The sequence below is a fragment of the Gopherus flavomarginatus genome, chromosome 3 (assembly GCF_025201925.1).
Source record: "Gopherus flavomarginatus isolate rGopFla2 chromosome 3, rGopFla2.mat.asm, whole genome shotgun sequence".
Classification (NCBI taxonomy): Eukaryota; Metazoa; Chordata; order Testudines; family Testudinidae; genus Gopherus; species Gopherus flavomarginatus.
The window spans coordinates 29,502,254-29,522,901 of NC_066619.1; the positions used below are offsets into that span (position 1 = coordinate 29,502,254).

The 20,648-nt window shown below is 42.0% G+C and overlaps 2 protein-coding genes across 3 annotated transcripts in view; one reads left to right on the top strand and one right to left on the bottom strand.

Annotated features, from left to right (window-relative positions):
* Positions 1–2,318: 2,318 nt before the first annotated feature.
* Positions 2,319–13,759, top strand: PTGER4 (prostaglandin E receptor 4). The gene is made up of 2 exons (XM_050947037.1): positions 2,319–4,012; positions 12,561–13,759. The coding sequence occupies exons 1-2, from the start codon at positions 3,191–3,193 to the stop codon at positions 13,170–13,172; spliced, it is 1,434 nt and encodes a 477-aa protein (XP_050802994.1). The 5' UTR covers positions 2,319–3,190; the 3' UTR covers positions 13,173–13,759.
* Positions 13,760–18,021: 4,262 nt separating this feature from the next.
* The window catches only part of TTC33 (tetratricopeptide repeat domain 33), a 99,634-nt gene continuing 97,007 nt past the window's right edge, over positions 18,022–20,648 (bottom strand). For both annotated transcript variants that reach the window (XM_050947124.1, XM_050947123.1), the window contains exon 5: positions 18,022–20,371. In XM_050947124.1, the coding sequence (XP_050803081.1) occupies positions 20,018–20,371 (354 nt within the window). In that variant the 3' untranslated portion in view covers positions 18,022–20,017. The remainder of the gene's footprint in view (positions 20,372–20,648) is intronic.

The following is a 20,648-nucleotide window of genomic DNA, read 5'->3' on the forward strand; positions in this document are numbered from 1 at the left end:
ATTTATATCATAATGAAAACATCTAGTTACATCAGATGGGATTTTGTTTTTAATAAGGGATATAAACTACATGCTTCAGGGCACAGGCTTTTTCACCTTCCTCTGAAACATCTGGGAGACCAGCTCCTATGTTTTTCACCCTGACATGGAAGTACTAACTCTTGTCATTAATGCCCCTCTGCTGAGGCATTGTGGCAGCAATTTTTGTTTGATTTGTCTCTCTGTATCTAGACACTTTTGCACCAGGAACTCTATGATCATCTGCTCCTTTCACAAAGGCCACCAAATAATGACCAGTTGGCAACAATTTTTGTCCACTACCAACCTGAGCCAAATTTGAACTAACTGCGCTTTAGCCTTAAATGTAATGAATCCCATTACCAACCTGCTGAGCTATCCAGTTCTCCTGATCATGATAAAACAAGTTCTTCACAGCAATATATAAACCCTTTCCCCATGTGCGTGCACACACACACACATGCACACACACCCTTCCTGAGTTTAGTAAATATTTAAATAACAAAGAACTCAGGCCAAATGCAGGTAAATTTTATTATATACATATGCCATGTTGTAGAGAGAGCATCTTGTGACAGTAAAGGCAGATATTCTTGTATGCCACAAGAGACTCCTGCTGTAGGGCTTTGTTATTTTGTACTCTGGAATGTCATGTCACTTTTCTTGCACCCGTCCTGTTAGAAACCAGCCCAGGTGAGATCCCTTTCAGTTGCTTGTCATTAATAAACAAGAGGTGAAATCAACTTTACATGGGAGGCATTTCCTTATATGGTCATCAGCAGTGGTATCATATTACCTCATTGCAAGGCACATCATCACCTCCCATATGCGCATCTTCAAGTTATAGATTGCCCTGGAGGAGGAGGAGACGGGGCCTCTCCCAAAATTCCATTCCAGAAATTTGTGAGGCTTCTATGATAAAACACTGCTGAGCAAACTGCCAGTGCTCAGTACAGAGAAACTTACTTTTGGGAAGGTCCTTCACAGCCTGATCCTGCAAGGTGCTGAGGGCCCTCCACTCCCATTGCAATCACTTGGAATGGAGAGCACTCAACCTGAAATGCAAACTCAGGGGCCTTGCTTTCTCCCTACTGGTACAAGACTCTAGGTCTGATTTAATTATGTACTTCTTAGATGTGGAGGATGTCAGACAAACTTCCCTAAACTGTGGAGCCATGACCAAACCATACAGAAAGGACTTGGGAGACAATACATCCCATACGGCTTGGCTGGGAAGCTACTGAACATTTAAAGCAAAGGAACAGCAGTTGAAAATGGGGGTGGGCTGGGCTGCGTATGATGCCAATCACATCCACTTTAAATGGTCTCTTAAAGAATGCCGGCTAGTTGCTCTTCACCGTCCAGTCCTTTTGCCTCCCTCCAAGCGCCGCACCCTCAAGTCAGGCCAGCCGCTGCCTCCCTAGTGTGCTTAACAATGCAGTGCTGGGACACACCATGCTGACACCTCACATGTGGCATGCCAGCATGTGGATAGGTTCCCCTGTCCCATCACCAGGCCCCTTCCCTCCCCCTTCGTTCTCCTCCTCTGGCTCCATTTCTCCAGTCTTGCTTTCCTCCTTTCCTCCTGAGAGTGTCTCCTATAGCTTTGGCTCTCCTGAATCCCCTTTCTTCCCACGCTCTCTGCTCAGCCCAGGACTGCAGGATGGCACTGGAGTCTCAGGAGGGAGAATGGATGCATGTCACTACTGGACCTGGCCTGCCACAACCACCAACCACTCTAGTGTCTGTTCCTGCCTCCCCTCCCACTGCTCGCTGAGACCATCCCCACCTCCTGCTGCTGCCCCCATCCTGCCCCACCCCACCCAGGGGTCACTCTCCCCTGCCCCCCAGTTTTCTAACATTCTGCCCAATCCCACTGTGGTCTCCCTCCCTGGCCCCCAAACCCTGTACCCCCCCTCAACCCCACTCTGGTCTCTCCCCTCAGCCCCTAATTCCGTGTCCCCCCCCACTCTGGTCTCTCCCCTCAGCCCCCAATTCCCTGTGCCCCCCGACCCAGCCCGGCCCCCAAGGATCTATCCACCGTGCTCCTAAAAGCTCTGTCCCAGGCCCGGCTCTGCACAACCTGCAGCCCGACCCATCTGTGCCGATGCTCGCCGCGCTGCTGCTGCTGCTGCGGGCGAGGCTGTAGCGCCCGCGGGCGGGTGCTCTCCCTCTCCCGACCAATCAGGCGCGGGAGCTGGGAGGAGCCCAGGGGAGCTGCCCCCTCTGCCTCCTCCCCCTCTGGAGACACTTGAAGGGAGCGCAGGCGAGCCCCGCCTGGGAGTGAGCGAGCGAGCGAGGGTGACACACACGGCAGCACATGCTGCGAGGAGGGATGAGCTCCAGGGGCCAGCCACTGGCACAGCTCACACAGCCGGGCTGCGTGGGACTCTCAGCACCGAGCTGCCAGCCGCTCAGTCCAGCACCCAGCGGAGGCGACTGGGAGGAGAGACACGCACCTGCCACCGCCATCCACCGCCCGCTGCTTTTATAACTCCAGCGCCCCGCGCGGTCCCACCGCAAAGGGTCCCGAACGGGGCTGGGACAGTCCCCACCTCTGCCCCTCTGAATCCTCGTTTCCACATCTCAAGGAACTGGACTCAGCAGCTGTTGGCTCGCAGGGGCACACGCGGCAAAAGAAGAGGGTTTGGAAAGCAACTCCGATCCTTCAAGGATCTAGCTGAACCTCTTTTTGGAGGAAGACCATTGGGAAGATTTTGCTTGTACAAAGTTGAGAGGCAAAGACAAGGAAAAGAGCAGCTTTGCACCGGAAAAAGGGAAAGTCCCCACTCTCAGAAGCTGGGATCTGTTTCCGAGCTGAACTTTGGAAAGTGCAAGAACCTGCCCCAAAACTGATAGAACAGCAGCCACAACAAAAGCTGTACCAAGAAAAAACATTAACTGCGACTCTTCTGAAATGCAAGGCTTTTTTTTTTGTGGCTTCACTTTCCATTGCGTCTGTTTCTTCTTGAATTCAGTTGCTTTTTAAACTCACGCCCCCTTGCCTTGAAATGCAGAGGTTTTTTAATTGAATCTCTTTTATCTTGAACTGCAGTTTGTTCCTTGACGTTTTGGGGGGAGCGGAGGGGGAGGGACTTGTCTTTGAACTGCATTTTTGGATCCACTTTTGTTTTCATTTCCCCTAACAACCCACAACAACAGAATCTTCATCATGTCTTTTGACCACACCACCATATACACAACAGCAAACAGTTCCACTAGTGAGCATGGGGACGGCAAGCCCCCCACCATCCCCACTGTCATGTTCATCTTTGGCGTGGTGGGCAACCTGATCGCCATCGTGGTGCTTTGCAAGTCCAGGAAGGAGCAGAAGGAGACCACTTTCTACACACTGGTGTGTGGGCTGGCAGTCACTGATCTTTTGGGGACCTGTCTGGTGAGCCCAGTCACTATTGCCACATACCTGCAGAACCGCTGGCCGGGTGGACTAGCACTGTGTGAATACAGCTCCTTCATCCTCCTTTTCTTCGGGCTCTCTGGCCTCAGTATCATCTGTGCCATGTCTATAGAAAGGTACCTGGCCATTAACCATGCCTATTTCTACAACCATTATGTGGATAAGAAGTTGGCCGGGCTCACTCTCTTTGCCATCTATGTCTCCAATGTGCTGTTCTGCGCCCTGCCCAGCATGGGACTGGGCAAGTCTACCTTACAGTACCCCAAAACTTGGTGTTTCATAGACTGGAAGACCAAGGAGGCCACCCATGCTGCCTACTCCTACATGTATGCCGGCTTCAGCTCCTTCCTAATCATGGTCACGGTAGTCTGCAATGTCTTGGTGTGTGTGGCCCTGATTCGCATGCATCGCCAGTTCATGCGACGCACCTCCCTGGGCACAGACAACACTGCCAGCCGCTTGTCTGACTTTCGCCGGCGCAGGAGCTTTCGTCGCATGGCTGGAGCAGAGATCCAGATGGTCATTTTGCTTATTGCCACCTCCCTGGTTGTGGTCATCTGCTCCATTCCTCTAGTGGTAAGTAACACGGCACTGCCCTTTCCATCTTCCCAACCACCAAGTCCTCTGGGGCAAAACTCACCCACCTCCTTTTAGTCTGTGGCTGTAGGACAAGGCTTCTATTTTCTGGGCTCTCACAAGTTATTAAAACAATTCTAATGAGATTACACACACATAGGCAGTGATCTAAACTTATTTTGATTTAGAATGATAACAAAAATAAATGCTTATCCTCGGCTCCAGGTGCCTTTGACATTGTAGTGTTAAAAATATGACCAAAAAAAGAGTGGCTTCCCTCGTATCTCAGAGAAATATCACAGCAACATCCTGGCAAGACTGTAAGGTATCTTAAAATCTGTTTTTAAATCAAACTGCAAGTGAATTATCAGAGGGGTAGCCGTGTTAGTCTGGATCTGTAAAAGCAGCAAAGAATCCTGTGGCACCTTATAGACTAACAGACGTTTTGGAGCATGAGTTTTTGTGGGTGAATACCCACTTAGTCAGATGCATCACCCATGAAAGCTCATGCTCCAAAACGTCTGTTAGTCTATAAGGTGCCACAGGATTTTTGCTGCAAGTGAATGTGGTTTGGGACAGGCCTGCACTTGAGGACACAATGCATTTTTAAAGTATTTGCAGTGTGTGTTAAGACACAGAGGAGAGCGAGGTTATTATGTATATAGCACCAACAGTGTGCTGTGCTCTTCACAGAAAGTACAAAAACAAGCTCTCTGTCCTGAAAAGTTTACCATCACAGGGATAGAGTCTACCACCCTTACTCTCCTTGAGTCATGCCTTAATCTATGGGCACTCTTGTTGATTTCTTAGAGTAAGAGTGGCAGAATCTGGCCCTAAGTAATCTAGAAATCACGTTAGTACTGAGCATGATCACTGATGACTGGCTAACTTCCTGAAACAGATGAACAGATCACTTGAGGTCCAATCTTGAAGCTACTACCATTGGTGCCATGGACATCCTTGGCAGTAGGATCCAACCTTTGATTAGTGAACTACACCTCCTTCTTGCCCTCCACCTTAACTCCAGGGGAAGTTAATACCAAAAATACCAGTTTGGGGCTCAGTCCGTGTTTGCCACTCAACACAAAATTACAAATAAAACTTGGCAAACTTCTTTGTCTTGTTGACTCAGATACATTAAAAGAAAAAACAATTGGCTATGCATAGTTGCCACCTTCCCAAAACAGGATCTTCTGAGCTGAGCGGTAGGAGTGTTATTAGAAAGAGATGGTTTTAGAACACAGATAATTGTAATGGAGTTTACTGTAGGTGGCAGTTATCCTGGAATAGCCCCATATCAGAGTTATTGTAACAGGGAGCCACATAATGAGGATGAAATATGATTGGCCAACTAGGATTGTGAACTATTCAGTTAAATAGTATAATTGCAGGGGTCAGGCCAGTTTTGCCACATTACTAACATGTATAAAACTCTGAAGTGCAGCTGTGCCTGGATCCTGGCATTTTGGCTTTAGCCACTTGGCCTTCAGCCTAATGTTTTGCAGTGCACCCTGGCACAACTGCTCACTTTCCCATGTTATTGCTTGCAGGACATCTTAATGTCTTGCAAAACATCTTAAGAATTGGAAGGCTGACTCAGTTAAAGCATGGTTTTTGTATCAGCATATACTGTGCATGTGCGTTAGGGTGACCAGATGTCCTGATTTTAGATTCTTTTTCTTATATAGGCTTCTATTGCCCTCTACCCCGTCCCAATTTTTCACACTTGCTATCTGGTCACCCTAATGTGTGTGCACCCATGTGCATGCACACATCAGATCCAAGAACAGTGCTTAGAGCTTTGTAGCCCAAGATCAGAAACTATGCAGTTATTCTGTTTTCCTACCCAATCAACACTCAGGTAATATAATTGCTAACCTCCTGACATTGGACTGAAGATACTTAATTAGATTAAGCTGACATTGTAACAACTCTGAAAAATATTTTAATACCATGTTATTGGAAGGGATATAGGTAAGTGCAAGAGAAAGGATCTGAAAGCTAAATATAAACTAGTGGGTGAATCTCGTGCAGGACCAGATAGAGAGGTGGAACTAAGAAGTCTCAGTGCCAAATACAAAGAGATGTGGTTCAATTTCATTCAAGATTCATGGAGAAACTTTTACAGAAAGAACAACCAAAACATACGGGGGGGGGGGGGGTCCACCAGAAAGGCAACTGGATTGTTGAAAATCAAAATTTATGGTCTTGGGGAGTAAGCGGTTTTGGTGGGAGGCTGGTGACTGCATAATCTGTGGGAGCGGGCAGGTGCCAAGAGAAAAGAGGGCTAGGATGTGCTGCAGTCATCTCAGGTCTTATCTTCACTGCTAAAAGTGTGGTACTTTGTACCTCAAGGCAACACGTGCCCTGAGGTAAAAACAGAGCGTAGACAAGGCACTTTTAGTTTTACTGCAAGGTAAGCGAGGGGAGGTCAACTCTATATCCCGATCTTGGATTGGCCTTGCCTACTTTACCTCATGGTAAAACTAAAGTGCCTGGTCTTTACTGTGTTTTTACCTCAGGATAGCTCATGCACATTAGTTACCCTGAGGTAAAAACGCACCTTTTTTAGCAGTGAAGGCAAGAGCTAAAGGCTGATCTATACATAGATGTTGTACTGATTTAACTGTTTCAGGCCATGTCTACACTACATAGCATAGCTATGGCACATTACTGTGCCGGCATAACCTTGTAGTGTGGGTGCAACCGACTCCAACAGAAGGGGTTTTACCATAGCTGCAGGAACACTACCTCTCCATGCTACATTAGCTAGGTTGGGGAAAACATTCTTTTCACACCCTGATGTAGCCATATCAACAACTTTTAAGCATAGACCAGGCTTAAGATATAACTGTCTGAGCACCTTTGCACTGCTATAACTACATCCACACTTGCGAGGTTGTCCCGCTTCAGTGACACTGGTACAACTTTGTGTGTAGACCTGCCCTTAGAGTTCTGAATGAAATAAGCTGTGGAATAGTGGAGGGAAGGTATGAATATGTAATATACCTTTAAAAGCAGCCACTGGGCAGAAAGACTGGAAAATCATTAACCCGCCTATACATTTTATGAGCCAATGCAGATCCTGTTGATTAAACTTAGAGCCCTCACTACAGAGGGAGCTGATAGGTCTCACTTGTTACAGAACAGTCCGTTCTGATAAGGAAGAGGAGCAGCATCCAGATACTGTTGGTGGCACTCTGCAGTTACATAAAGCAAACACAGAGGCTTCTTTGTGGCTATGAAATTTTCTGATGAGCTGATTTCCTATTGGTGACAGAAGCTGAATAAACCATAACCAAACAAGGTCAGAGCAACACAGCTTCTGTAGGAGAGAATCATATCATCTTACTTTCTCAGAGTGAGCTCTTTCAGGAGATAATAAAATAGATAAGGTGATCCAGTGGGCTTTATTTACATATGTTTACTAAAGGTTTTTAAAGAACTTCAGAAAAAGAAATAACCATGGTGTAATAAATAAAGTCATGTCTTTATTTAAAGAATGGTTAAACAATAGGAAACTGAATCATAGTGAACAGAAGGTAATAATGGGATGCTCTGAGAGCTCAGTGTTTTTAATGTTTTAATGATTTGGACAGTGAATCAGTGAAGTTTTATGATGGCACTAAATGGCTTTGATTGATAAAATGTATGAAATATTGTGAGAAACTTTAGATGGACTTGAGAGAAAAAAAAGAGCATGAAGACAGATAAAATGAACTGATAACACTAAAAGGAATGCACACTAGCAAAAATCATCTACATGTTTCACATACACCTGTATGCTCTGAATTTGCAGGAAGTTATTGTGGATGTCATGGTGAAGAGTTTGATCAAGGAAATAAGATAGAAAGTAATACAAAACATGTGTCCAGACCTTTCTCAGAGTTCATCATTGGTCACTTCATCTTAAAAAAAATATTTAAAGGATTGAAAGTTTTACAGAATGGCAGTAAAGGTAGTTAAAGGTATGGAAAAGATGATATTACAGGGGATTTGATTGAAAACATTGTAGAAATTAGTATTTGTATTTTCGCTTTTACACTCTCACAAGAGTAAAGATACGTGATAGTCAAATTTTGGAATTCATTGTTGCCGGTGGTCAAATTTTTTTAAAAGGCATGATCATTTAATGCTCTGTAACAATAAATTTAGCTTGGTATGCCAAGTTAGTAAGGGTAATAAAATCTCATATTTCACCACATACATTTGATACCTGAAGGGGCCAGAAAAGAGTTTTTAAACTTAATTTATAATTGTCCCAGTGGTTAATGTTTGTTTGTTTTTCCTCTGAAGTATCAGGACTGTCCATGGCCGCAGGTGAGATGGCAGACTAGATTTTAGAGCAATGGCATGATCAGCTATGACAAATACTAAGTCCCTGTGGGACAAAGCATATTTGGCTTACACAGCTACAGAATTTGTTTCCTGCTTGCTATTAACTAGGTGTCTATTTATAGCATGTCAATATACGATATGGGGAAGTTTTTATGAGGACAGGTGAAAACTGGGTAGAGGGCTGCTCCTTTGTTTATTCTGCATAATAACTATCATAAAAGGCACTTGATGGTACTTCAGATGGGTAGAAATTGCCACTTATATTTACGTTTAGTCAGAAGGAAATGCAAAAACCAGACTCTTTCACTGTGTCAACAGAAGCTGTAGCAGCCAAGTGATTCTAGAGTCTAATCACTTGGGCATAAACTTCAGAACAATTTCAACACAGCCACGAGAAGCAATTCGTTAGTACACCTTAAAAAAAACACTCTTTGCTTCCAGTAATCAAGAAATCTAACTAGTGCAAACCTGTTCTGGTACCAGGGTTTGATCAGTCCCAGTTTGCTTCTTGCTTTAATTAGAACTTCAAACTGGACAACTTCAAGTGTCAAACTAGTTCCGACACACAGTAATCCATTGCCTTAAGGTAACTGAGTGGATTGGTTGGATGTTCATAAGAGGCCAGGCTGACTTTGCTTCATCAAACAATCTTGTAAAAGAGCATTTTTCAGCAAAACATTATTTGCACTTCAGTGTTGCTCTGCAGAAGATGCTATACGTGAATATTAATTCAATTACTTAAGTAATGACTGAACTGGAAGATCCATTCAGTTTCTTTTTTGCCAGACATATGATTAATAATGATACATGCAGTTGGTATGGACATGTACTAGTAAAACTAGTTTGATATGCCATTGGATTTTGTGATAAAAGCTATGGTGTAGGCTTGTTGGGAATGTAGTAATAGCTGTGAACGTTCTAAAGTTTTCACAAAGTAGGCCCAAATTAAGTGTCTTTTATACATACCTAGGATACATCTGTCAGTGGACTATTCGGAATATAAACATCATAAGGTGCTTTGCTGCAATGTAACCAGACATTGTTAGTGATTGAAAATCATTATCACCTATTTAATCAGCACTACAATAGATTCTTATATTACAGTAAGCTCTGCCAGGTAAACATAAAGGGATGTGTCAAGTACATGAATTTCCTGTTCAGACGCTGCTAGCTGATAACTAAATTTACTTTTTAATCATTCACATTAAACTGATGGTCCAAAATTACAGCTATGTAAAAACAGAATGAAAAAGATCAAATTTTAAAGTTGGAACAATAACACATTTCTTATGAGTAGTTTTGGCAACTTCTTTCAAGATGTCCCTGCTGTATCAGTTGAATGTATCAGTGGTACTGTATCCTTCTCTGCTGATTTCTTCCTGATCTTGTTTACATGGAATATAAATGTTAGTTGGAAGGGGCTGAAGGAAAATAAATACTGTGCTTCTAATCACAAGATGCTGTCTTATGGAGCCCTAGCTGTCAGTGCAGGCAGTCCTTCAGCAAAGATGAAATGGCCTGTGTCAAGACAGATGTATGTACATTTGCAGAGTATATTTGAACTTGTTGTGGAAGAAGTCCTTTGCATTTTAAAAATAATCTTCTAGGAGGAAAGGATCAGGAGAAAAATCCTCTCTGGCAATTTAACTTTTGTATTTCTGAGATTTATTCTTTTTTTAAAAAATACTAGCATTATTCTTCTCCTCTGTACACAAATAACTAACTGACTCTTCCAAGATTGGCTTTTGAAACCAAGGAGCAGATGTCAAAGAAAGCTAACACTGCTGCTTTCTGGAATTCTGACAGCCTCTTCTCAGACACAGAGTCCGTGTAAGAGGGATGACAGCGTTTCAGTGCTGAAGATCATCTCAGAGGGGTGGGAGATAAGCAGCAGAACTCTTTAGTGTCTGCATGGTTTGCGGCTGGCATTGGTAATGCGTTCAAAGAACATTAAATTGGCCATGGCATGTCTTTCATGGTACATCTCCCTATCAAAGCAAATACCATAGTTGGTAACTGATCTTCCGTGTTTCCTCAAACTAGAGACAGGAAAAGGAGCTTTTAAAAGTGTGACACTGGTGCCACCAAGTGGTAAGATTCTCCACCAGACTTTGTGGTCAAGCTAGATAATCGGATTACTTTTATTACACTAACACAAGCTCTCAGGGCCAAATGGTGAAGGCCTTTCTTCACTACAATTCTGTAGAATTTGGCCACATTTTACGTATTTTAATGTATAGAGGAAACACTTTTAAATGTCTTATTTCAATTATTCTTCAAGCAGTGATACAAGGGGACCACTCAGGTCAGAAAAGGTAGCAATTTTGCTTCCTAATATAGTAACCAAAAAAAAAATAAATCCCTTTAAGAGGAACTAATTGGTAGCTATATTGATAGTGATACTCTCTATAGTACTTTTATATCACTGACTGATACTTGTATCTCTACCTAGTAATTATCTGACTTTAAGCAGGTAAAGGAATCCATTCCTGAATATAGATTACATAGCGATAGCTCAGAAAATGATTACTACAGACTGAGCAGGACAGCATAGGAACCACCAGATACTCACTATCTTTCAGTGATACACATATTAGACACAGATTCCCACTCAAGAGGTGGACCTGGCTTTTTTTTTAAGTTGCTGAATTTAAAGTTGCTGGGCATTAATTCAAGTCCTGAATTCTTATGTAGGAAGAATCAATCCAAACCTCACATTACTGTACTGAATTGTGAAATTTTTCATCAGACTTGGATTGTTTCACACACACTTTTCTGGTAAATATGACTTTAGAGGTTTGCTTATGTTTTCCTTCTCTTCATTTAAACCCCTTGTCTGAAACTGTATCCAACTGGCCCAAAACTTGACAAACATTCACTTCAGAAGTCAAGACAAAGAGGGGAATTCATAAAATCTATTATTGGTACTGGATATTTATATCAAATAAGGAAAGTTGATTTGCCTAAACTGACCTGAGTGTCTGCAAAGCAGGTAGGGTCTTCCACAGGAACGGCTTTCCAATGGATTTCCTATTCCTGGGACACATTTCAAGTCCTGATTGTTAGTTAAAGTTATTGTTTGAAACTGTTCAGCTTGGGACAGTTCAACATAATAAGCCCTATGTGTCCAAGCCAGTACTCATTAAGGTCGCTGGAAAGATAACCCCATTGACATTAGTGTTGGACTGGACTTTATGCACAGTAGTGATTGCAAGGGCTCTTAATGAACGAGCTAGAACTGTGCTGTTGTTTTCTCCTCTCTTTAAAGCAAGGAGCCTGAATGGTCAAATGCTACCATGGATAAACAAGATCCCAATCAAGTGTTAATTCACTACAAAATTTCTGAGTGGTTACTTAGAAACACTATTGAAATAAACTTCTGCATCCCAACAATTGAACTGAACATCCTGAACATTTCAGGGTTATTACTTTTGCACCTTTCAATCCAAACCTAGACGCAGACCCAGCTGGGAAGATCTAAACAGTTCTGCTCAGTGCTGGAATCATCCTAATCAATGAAAAATCTGGCCGTTAGAGGCAGCTGTTAGCATTTCTTAAAACAAGCTTCAACAAGCAGAATGTTGAGGGTATTAAAACGTTGCCTTGAAGCTCTAATAATGGAAGCTGTCAGCACAAATATTTCTAAACTAGGGATTAGGCAGCTCTGGGCTTGTCTCTGGAGACCAGTTTGCCTGATAGCTGGTAATGTGGGTTTTATTTGGTTTTAAACATACAATTATGAGAGCCTAGCTGGAGGAAATATGCAATGATTAGGTCTCCTCAGTTGACCTAGGGCCTCCTGTACCCCTGGCTGGCAAAGATTTGGTTATACAAGGATTTGGGTCTAAATCTTGAATTCTGGGTTCTATAAAGAGAAGGAAAAATCACCACCTGGGATTTGAAAATTAAAAAACTGTAGGGATGAACTGGAAAGGTTCATGGATACATCAGGGGTGTAGGCAGTAATCAGGAGGGGAAAAGAGAGCGGTTCTTACCCTCAAGAGTAAGGAAAAAAGGTCAATTTACAGCAGAGTTCATTCCTTGATCTTTGCCTTTTCTAAAAATAAACCTGCTGTTGACATGAGAAGCTTGGCTTTGCCAACCTCTCCCCTTGTTGTAACATGCAATTGCTAAGCCTGATTTTTTAAAATGTCATCTCTGGTTTGCTGGATTGAACTGTAAATATGGGTCTTTCTTTTCCCCTTGACAGGTACGTGTCTTTGTGAACCAACTGTACCGGCCAGACGTAGTGAAGGATGTCAGTCAAAACCCCGACTTGCAGGCCATCCGCATTGCTTCAGTGAACCCCATCCTGGACCCATGGGTCTACATCCTCCTCCGCAAGACAGTGCTCAGCAAAGTCATAGAGAAAATCAAGTGCCTCTTCTGCCGCATTGGAGGGGCTCGAAGGCAACACTCTGGGAGCAATTTCAACTGTGCGGATGGACGCCGAACCTCCTCCGCCATGTCCAGCCACTCACCCTCCTTCATCTCTCGGGAGCTGAGGGAGATCAGTAGCACCTCACAGACACTGCTCTACCCTCCAGAGCTAAGCGAAAGTAGCACTGGGGGTCGCATGCTGCTGCCAGGAACCAGTGCTGGTCTGGCTCAGTGTGACACTTCATCAGTGAGGACACTACGCAGCTCAGAGACCTCAGACTCTTTGCCAGGACAGGACTCTGAGAGTGTCTTTCTGGTGAATGAAGTAGGGTCTGGTGGCAAAGCTGGGTCTGGTGGCGAAGCCAGCTCTGTGCCCAAAAGCAGCTCCCTCCAGGTCACCTTTCCCAGTGAAACATTGAACTTATCAGAAAAGTGTATATAGCAATGAAAGCAATCACACACACGTGATCCTTTCCCAATACTTTGGAAAAACTGGTGCAATAGACACGCACTCTGCCTACTAAAGGGAACCGGGGGTCAGCTATACTCTGAAGGGCTATTTTTCTCTTGCCATGTGATGGGTACAGTTCTTCCAGACTACTGAGGATCATACCATGGAGCAGTTGCTACAAACAGGCCCTGCCATCACAAAACATACAGGACAGATCTAATGGGTTTGGAAACATACACCGTTTTTACCTTGTATTGCTCTGTGACATAGGATTGCTGCTGGGACTCTATGGTTGAAAAGATCTGTCATTTTTTGTCCAAATCTGCTAGAAACGTATTTTCTCTCCCCGCTCCTGCCACAACTATCAAGGGTTTAAGTCTCTGGGTACTAGAGAGCTGAAGGCGAGACAGTTACTGGGACCTGGATAGAGATACTACGACAACTGCCTGGTGTACAATTTTAAAGAGTCTCACTAAAGCGTGAAAATGTGAATTTTTATTGCTGTAAATATCATCATTTAAAATATTTAAAAATCTATTCTTCTCTGTGAGAAGGTTTATTATTAATACAAGGTATATAGAAACAATTGCCAGCCTTCATTTCCTCTGAATAGTGCTGGCTGCTGATAGACATTCTTGAGTTAGGTTTGTTTTCCATACAAATTTACAGGCAGGTGGAGAACTAGTTCTCTAGATGGGAACAAATAAAAACTTTTTGAACTAAATGGAAACATTATGTGCTATTAAGGGAGAAAAGAAAACACACCTTCTTAGTTTAAAATATTCTTTCCAGTGTGTGTACATTCTAAAAAGCTAGATTTTATTTATGTGCTGTGAATATTTATCTGCAGAACACAATTTCTCCTTTCTAAGTACTAAGGCCCCAACCTTGCACTCTTACACACATGCTTAACGGCACTCACAAGCAGTCCAACTGAAGTCAATCAGACTCTTCACATGAATAAAATTAAGCATTTGGATAAACTGCTTTTGGGATTGGGGCCTAAAACTTTCAATTCCTGGTTAATATTTTTAATATTCACTCTAGTTTAAAAATCCCCAATGTACTAACGGTATTTTTTATAACATTTATCCTTTTACTTTAAATGAGTAAAAAGAATCTTATCATTGCGTAATCTGATATTCCATCACATAATCATATGAAACAAGCAAAGCAGAATCTTCATTACAAAGTACAGGTATATAATCCCATACCCCATACTCAGCCCCCAAGGAGAATTATTTACCACTAAAATGTAGTGCCATAAATAACTGTTAACCAGTGATGAAAAGGAATTTTGTGTTTATGTTTTAAAAGATAGATCTTGTTCCAGCAGCATTGTAGTATCAAACATTAATTCTGTACAGATCTTTGGGAAAAAAATTGTCAAAGGAATATTAAGCATGTTATGTTGCTTACTGTGTTTTCATGTGAATTGCTTTATTGTAATTAAAATCCTGAGCCTGATATTGATGATATGTTTAAGAAGCAGTTGTACTGACCAAAATCATTTTGGAGATCGCAATTAAATGGAAACATTCCGCTTGAGTTCAGGAGTTTATGTAAGTCTTTAATTGTATGTGTAATTCACTCAGTGCCAGCCCATCGGCCCTCATCTTAATAAACTACAACTTTCAAACCACGCTATTTAACAGCTGTTAAAATGTCCTCCATTCCTTCCGTTTCCAAAGCACTACACAACTATCACCGTTAACAAGGGGTCATCCTGCAGAATCTCTGTTGGAGTACAGCTAGATCAGTGTTCCCCAACGTTGTGCCCGTGGGTGCCATGGCGCCCGCGGGGACATCTTAATGCACCCACGTCCTGGCCCCCGGGAGAGCACCTGCCGAAATGCAGCCGAATTTCAGCAGCATTTCAGCGGGGAGGCATCTCGATGATGACGCTTGTCACCAACAAATGACGTCATCGAGAGGTGTCGCTCCCGAATTTCAGCGGGGATGCCTCTCGATGATGTCGCTTGTCGACGGGAAGCGGCATCATTGAGAGGCGTCGCCGCCGAAATCTGGCGGCATTTCGGCGGGTGCTCCAACGCCGCAGTGGTCCTTCGGCTGGCGCCCGCCAGCCAAAAAGGTTGGGGACCACTGAGCTAGATAAATTATTCCAAAACACACCAGAGTCTTCATTCCAAATCATTACATAAAAATCTTTGGCGGTGCGCTCACCCTTGCTGTGCTTGCTTTCCACTAACTTTGGAGCAATTGAGTTTTGCGTGAATGAACAGATGTAGAAAGGGAAAGGTAAGCCCGCACACACAAGTACTTGCATCATAAGTGGTATGTGTTGCAATCTATAAGTATCTACATGCGGAACAACGGATGGAAGTTGAAGCCAGACAAATTCAGACTGGAAATAAGGTGTAAATTTTTAATTTTTAAACAATTTACCAAGGATTGTGGTGACTTCTCTTTCACTGACAATTTTTAAATCAAGCTTCAATGTTTTTCGAAAAGATAAGAACATAAGAACGGCTGTACTGGGTCAGACCAAAGGTCCATCTAGCCCAGTATCCTGTCTACTGACTGTGGTCAATGCCAGGTGCCCCAGAGGGAGTGAACCTAACAGTTAATGATCAAGTGATCTCTCTCCTGCCATCCATCTCCACCCTCTGACAAAAAGACAGAGTCTAGGGACACTATTCCTTATCCATTGTGGCTAATAGCCATTAATGGACTTAACCTCCATGATTTTATCCAGTTCTCTTTTAAACACTGTTATAGTCCTAGCCTTCACAACCACCTCAGGCAAGGAGTTCCCCAAGTTGACTGTGCACTGTGTGAAGAAGAACTTCCTTTTATTTGTTTTAAACCTGCCACCCATCAATTTCATTTGGTGACCCCTAGTTCTTGTATTATGGGAATAAGTAAATAATTTTTCCTTATCTACTTTCTCCACATCACTCATAATTTTATATACCTCTGTCATATCTCCCCTTAGTCTCCTCTTTTCCAAGCTGAAAAGTCCTAGCCTCTTTAATCTCTCCTCATATGGGACCCTCTCCAAACCCCTAATCATTTTAGTTGCCCTTTTCTGAACTTTTCTAATGCCAATATATCTTTTTTGAGATGAGGCAACCACATCTGTACGCAGTATTCAAGATGTGAGCGTACCATCGATTTATATGAGGGCAATAACATATTCTCCGTCTTATTCTCTATCCCCTTCTTAATGATTCCTAACATCCTGTTTGCTTTTTTGACTGCCTCTGCACACTGTGTAGATGTCTTCAGAGAACTATCCACAATGACTCCAAGATCTTTTTCCTGATTTGTTGTAGCTAAATTAGCCCCCATCATATTGTATGTATAGTTGGGGGTTATTTTTTCCAATGTGCACTACTTTACATTTATCCACATTAAATTTCATTTGCCATTTTGTTGCCCAATCATTTAGTTTTGTGAGATCTTTTTGAAGTTCTTCACAGCCTGCTTTGGTCTTAACTATCTTGAGCAGTTTAGTATCATCCGCAAACTTTGCCACCTCACTTTTTACCCCTTTCTCCAGATCATTTATGAATAAATTGAATAGGATTGGTCCTAGGACTGATCCTTGGGGAACACCACTAGTTACCCCTCCCCATTTTGAGAATTTACCATTCATTCCTACCCTTTGTTCCCTATCTTTTAACCAGTTCTCAATCCTTGGAAGGATCTTCCCTTTTATCCCATGACAAGATAAGCTTGAGGGATTGTTTTGGGGAAGTTCTATGGCCTGGAGTAACTCTTGACTTGACAATCTGCCTCTAAAATTAATGGTCAGACTTCTCACTAGGCACAGAGGAGGGGAAAAACACTTTTAACCACTGCGGCATCCAGGACTAGATGTGGATCTAAAATGACCTATCAAAGTCGTGAACCTGTGTGACACTACCTCAGTCATAGAACCTCTTGCATTCCTTCCCACACCTACCAATATTACCTATGTCTTGACTGAATTGAGCCTCAGCTAGCTAGCTCTCATCCAGGTCCTAAGCTCTGCCCACTACGTTGGAGAAAATTGCTACTTTTCTAGCATTGATTGGTCTCATGCTATCTCACCACTGTTTGTGTAACAGCCATCTCTGATGCTTGTGTCATCTGACAAGTCCTCCTTCATCCACACTTCATCTCTTCTCAAATTTAACTGGAAAGCATCTCTCTTCTCCTGATCTCATCTAATCTGTTTTGTGGAGAGTGTGTGTGTAAGTTACTTATCACGGTGATGAAATGCTGCAACCCTTGCCTACATCTTAATTTCTCTAATTTTTAACTCTAACTCTGTGACATAGCTATGTTATGTAGTATACAGTATATTTGAATTGAAAATATATAGACAAAAAACTGCTCTCCAACATCCTTTTATTGCCTGATCTTGCCACAATTGTGCCCCTACAGATAAACCACAAACACTTCCTGTAGTTTTTCTACTAAATTACGGTGTGAAATATTAAAGGGTAAGTTGTTAGAAGCCTCGAAAAGTGGAAAATACCAATTTTGTTTCCATTGCTACCTGTAATTGCCTGAGGCAAAAAATTCCGGCAGTTGAAGCACAAATATGTTTCAAAGATATTTCCCTTTCAGGTCAAATGCTTTCCCTCTTTGAGACCGAAAACTCTTGCTTTGGCTAGAAGTTGGATATTTTTAAGTATTGGTCAAGATACCAATTTTTACTGTAATGATTATGTTTTAGAGTAATATACAAAAAATATTAATACTTTCAGAAACAAAAGACGATAGGTTGATCAAGTACACTACATAACATATTAAACATCAGGGGCACCTCCCTTCCCAACACACCTCCCTCTGATGACCCAGTTTCCACAATAAACAGCCACCAATGATAGGCAGGGAAGTCTACGCTTTATTTACAATATGGAGATATCCAACAAGCAAGACCTGAGCATGCAAAACACAAAACACTGTACAACATTAGAATGAGGTTCATACCACCAGATGTCAAACTTCCCAATTTGGGAATAACACACCATCACAAGAAGTGTGCTTGGTGCTCCCTCATACAAGACGTTACTGCTCACCTCACTACCTGGAAATAATAATCTAATCTTTAATCAAATCAGAGGGAAACACATGTTCTGCACATTTGGGATGTAAGTGCAGACCTCTCAAACCTGGCCCAGCAATCCACCCAAGTTGACAGTATGCAAGAGCATCTTTTCACGAGCCAGACACTGCACCTCTGAAGTCAATGAGAATTTTACAACTAATTTCAATGGGAGCAGATATGGGTTTATATAAACTTGGGACAGGAGGAAAGGAGGAAAACCCTTTGCACCCATGAATGTACCACACACTGGAAGGCATATAATGAAAAGACATATCAGGTCATCTAGTCCAATTCTGTCCAAGTGAGACATAGCAAATATATCCTACTAATGCATACAAGTAAAATTACAGCCCCATGAACAAATTTTCAAGTAGGAGAATTTCCTTGTACCTGAAAGATCTGCTCTGATCCCTCTCAGTGCCAACACTACCTTAGTGGAACAATGATCCTCTTGAGGCTGTGCAATAACAGGATGACCTTTTCATGGCTGTATAGATGGTCTTATTAATATATATAGTAAAATAGTTTTACAGTGCCTGCTGGTGCAACAAGTATAGGTTTATCAGTAGTTCTATTATAAAGCCTGTCTTTGAGGGATTAAGGAAAATTTAATCTGAGCTGAAATTTAGCCTATGAATATCAGCCCTAGAAAAAATACGTTTTCCAAAGTACAAAACAAAGAGCTTTAAATGTTGTTTTGTCACAGAAGGGAAAGATTATACACACGCATATTCCATATATGTATATATCCCAAATATACATTAGAACACCACCCATGAAAGGGAGACTCATTATGAATTACTGAAATTTTAGAATTAACCAGCCAGCAAACAAAATGAAGCATTCTGTGTTCCTTATGTGCAGCACAAGATGTATTTTGTTCATTTATTTAAGCAAGTGGACACAGTCCCCACAAAGCAACAGGAATAAATGCTATCCTGAATAAGTGGCCTGCTAAAAACCAAAAATCATCTAACTCTTTACGAGTGCAATGCCATACCACAGGGAACATAACCAAACAATACAGCAATAGATTCCCTTCTTTGTAGTCTTACTGTAGAATCATCATAGCACAAAAGAGTTGCATCTAAAGATCTATTCCTAATCCATTTCCCACTGTGCACTGGGGACTCCTAACATTTTATGTACTCAGGCATATAAGGAGATATACTTAAGTATACTGGGATGGGTCAAGGTAAGAACATTGGCTTGGAATCTGACCCCAGGTTTACAAGGAGTATCTGTGATCTGTAACTTCTTCATAAAAAACCCTATTCCCTATTGAAAATAAAGACTCCTGAGAACAAGCTTTCAGAGTCACACTTCACTTGCGTTGATCTATAATGTTAATTATTAACAGGCTTGAACTGTAATACTTAAATCAACTTTCTCTTTTCCGGTTTCTTTTTAAGTAACTGATAATTAATTACAGGAAAAACAGCAGATGTTGTTTAGACTGTGCAGTTAAGAAATTGAGTTGGATGAAAGCAGTTATGATAATATAATTAGTGTTTTCAAATTATATTTGTGAAGTCTTAAAATATCGGTTTTAAAATCAACACCTATTTGATAGTATAGATGCAGCAGGAATTCTGGTTTTCGCTTATCTGTAGTTTTTTCACATTTTCTTTAAAACACTTTTCCTCTGAAAAATCTACTTCAGAAATAATGACCCATTCTATTTACCCTGTTCCACTGCTGCTAAAAAAATTCTTCCAACACTTGATAAATAACATTTGATTTCAAAAGAATACCAGCAAAAGATTATGCTGCATTATCGGGCTCTGATAAAAACGGCATCATCGGGGGTTGTAGAACATTCCTCCTTCTCAGTTATGGTCTCTACTGTGCCCGAAGCAGACACAATTACTACTGTTTTAGTTGCTGAAACAGTTTTCTCCTTCTCCGCGATAGCTGCACAAACTGCCACAATCTCATCACTTTCAAAGTCATAGTCTGGGATTGATTCATGGGCATCATCTGCTTCTTTTGCCTCAGCTTGCATCACCTTAGTCTTTGTGGCTTTCTTTTGCTGTTCATGCAGCTTTCTTGCCCAGGTAAGGTCTTCCTTCCATAGTTCAGGGCTCACTGGATAGATGTGCAAGGCCACCTGAAAGCTGCGAATTGCCTAAAAATGAACAGAGAGCGGTTAGCATTTTTTGAGCTGACACATTTAATCACAGAGATGAAAACAGCCTTCTAGGTCGTTTAGTCCAGCTGTGACTAAGATGATTGTTTCAGAATGTTTCTATTGCTCTCTCCAGCCCAGTTTTAAAATCAAGTGAAAGTACTTCTCCCATTTTCCCTAGAATGCTTTTCCATGGTTAGTTTTACATGTAATTTGGGCCTGATTTTTGAAAAATTGGATGTGCATGCCTAATTTGTGTGAAAATAGAAAAATACAT

Excerpts from the sequence above, each read along its gene's own strand:
- PTGER4 (XM_050947037.1), top strand. The coding sequence starts at position 3,191 with ATGTCTTTTGACCACACCACCATATACACAACAGCAAACAGTTCCACT. Across the intron at positions 4,013-12,560 it reads TCTGCTCCATTCCTCTAGTG|GTACGTGTCTTTGTGAACCA; the intron begins GTAAGTAACACG and ends TCCCCTTGACAG.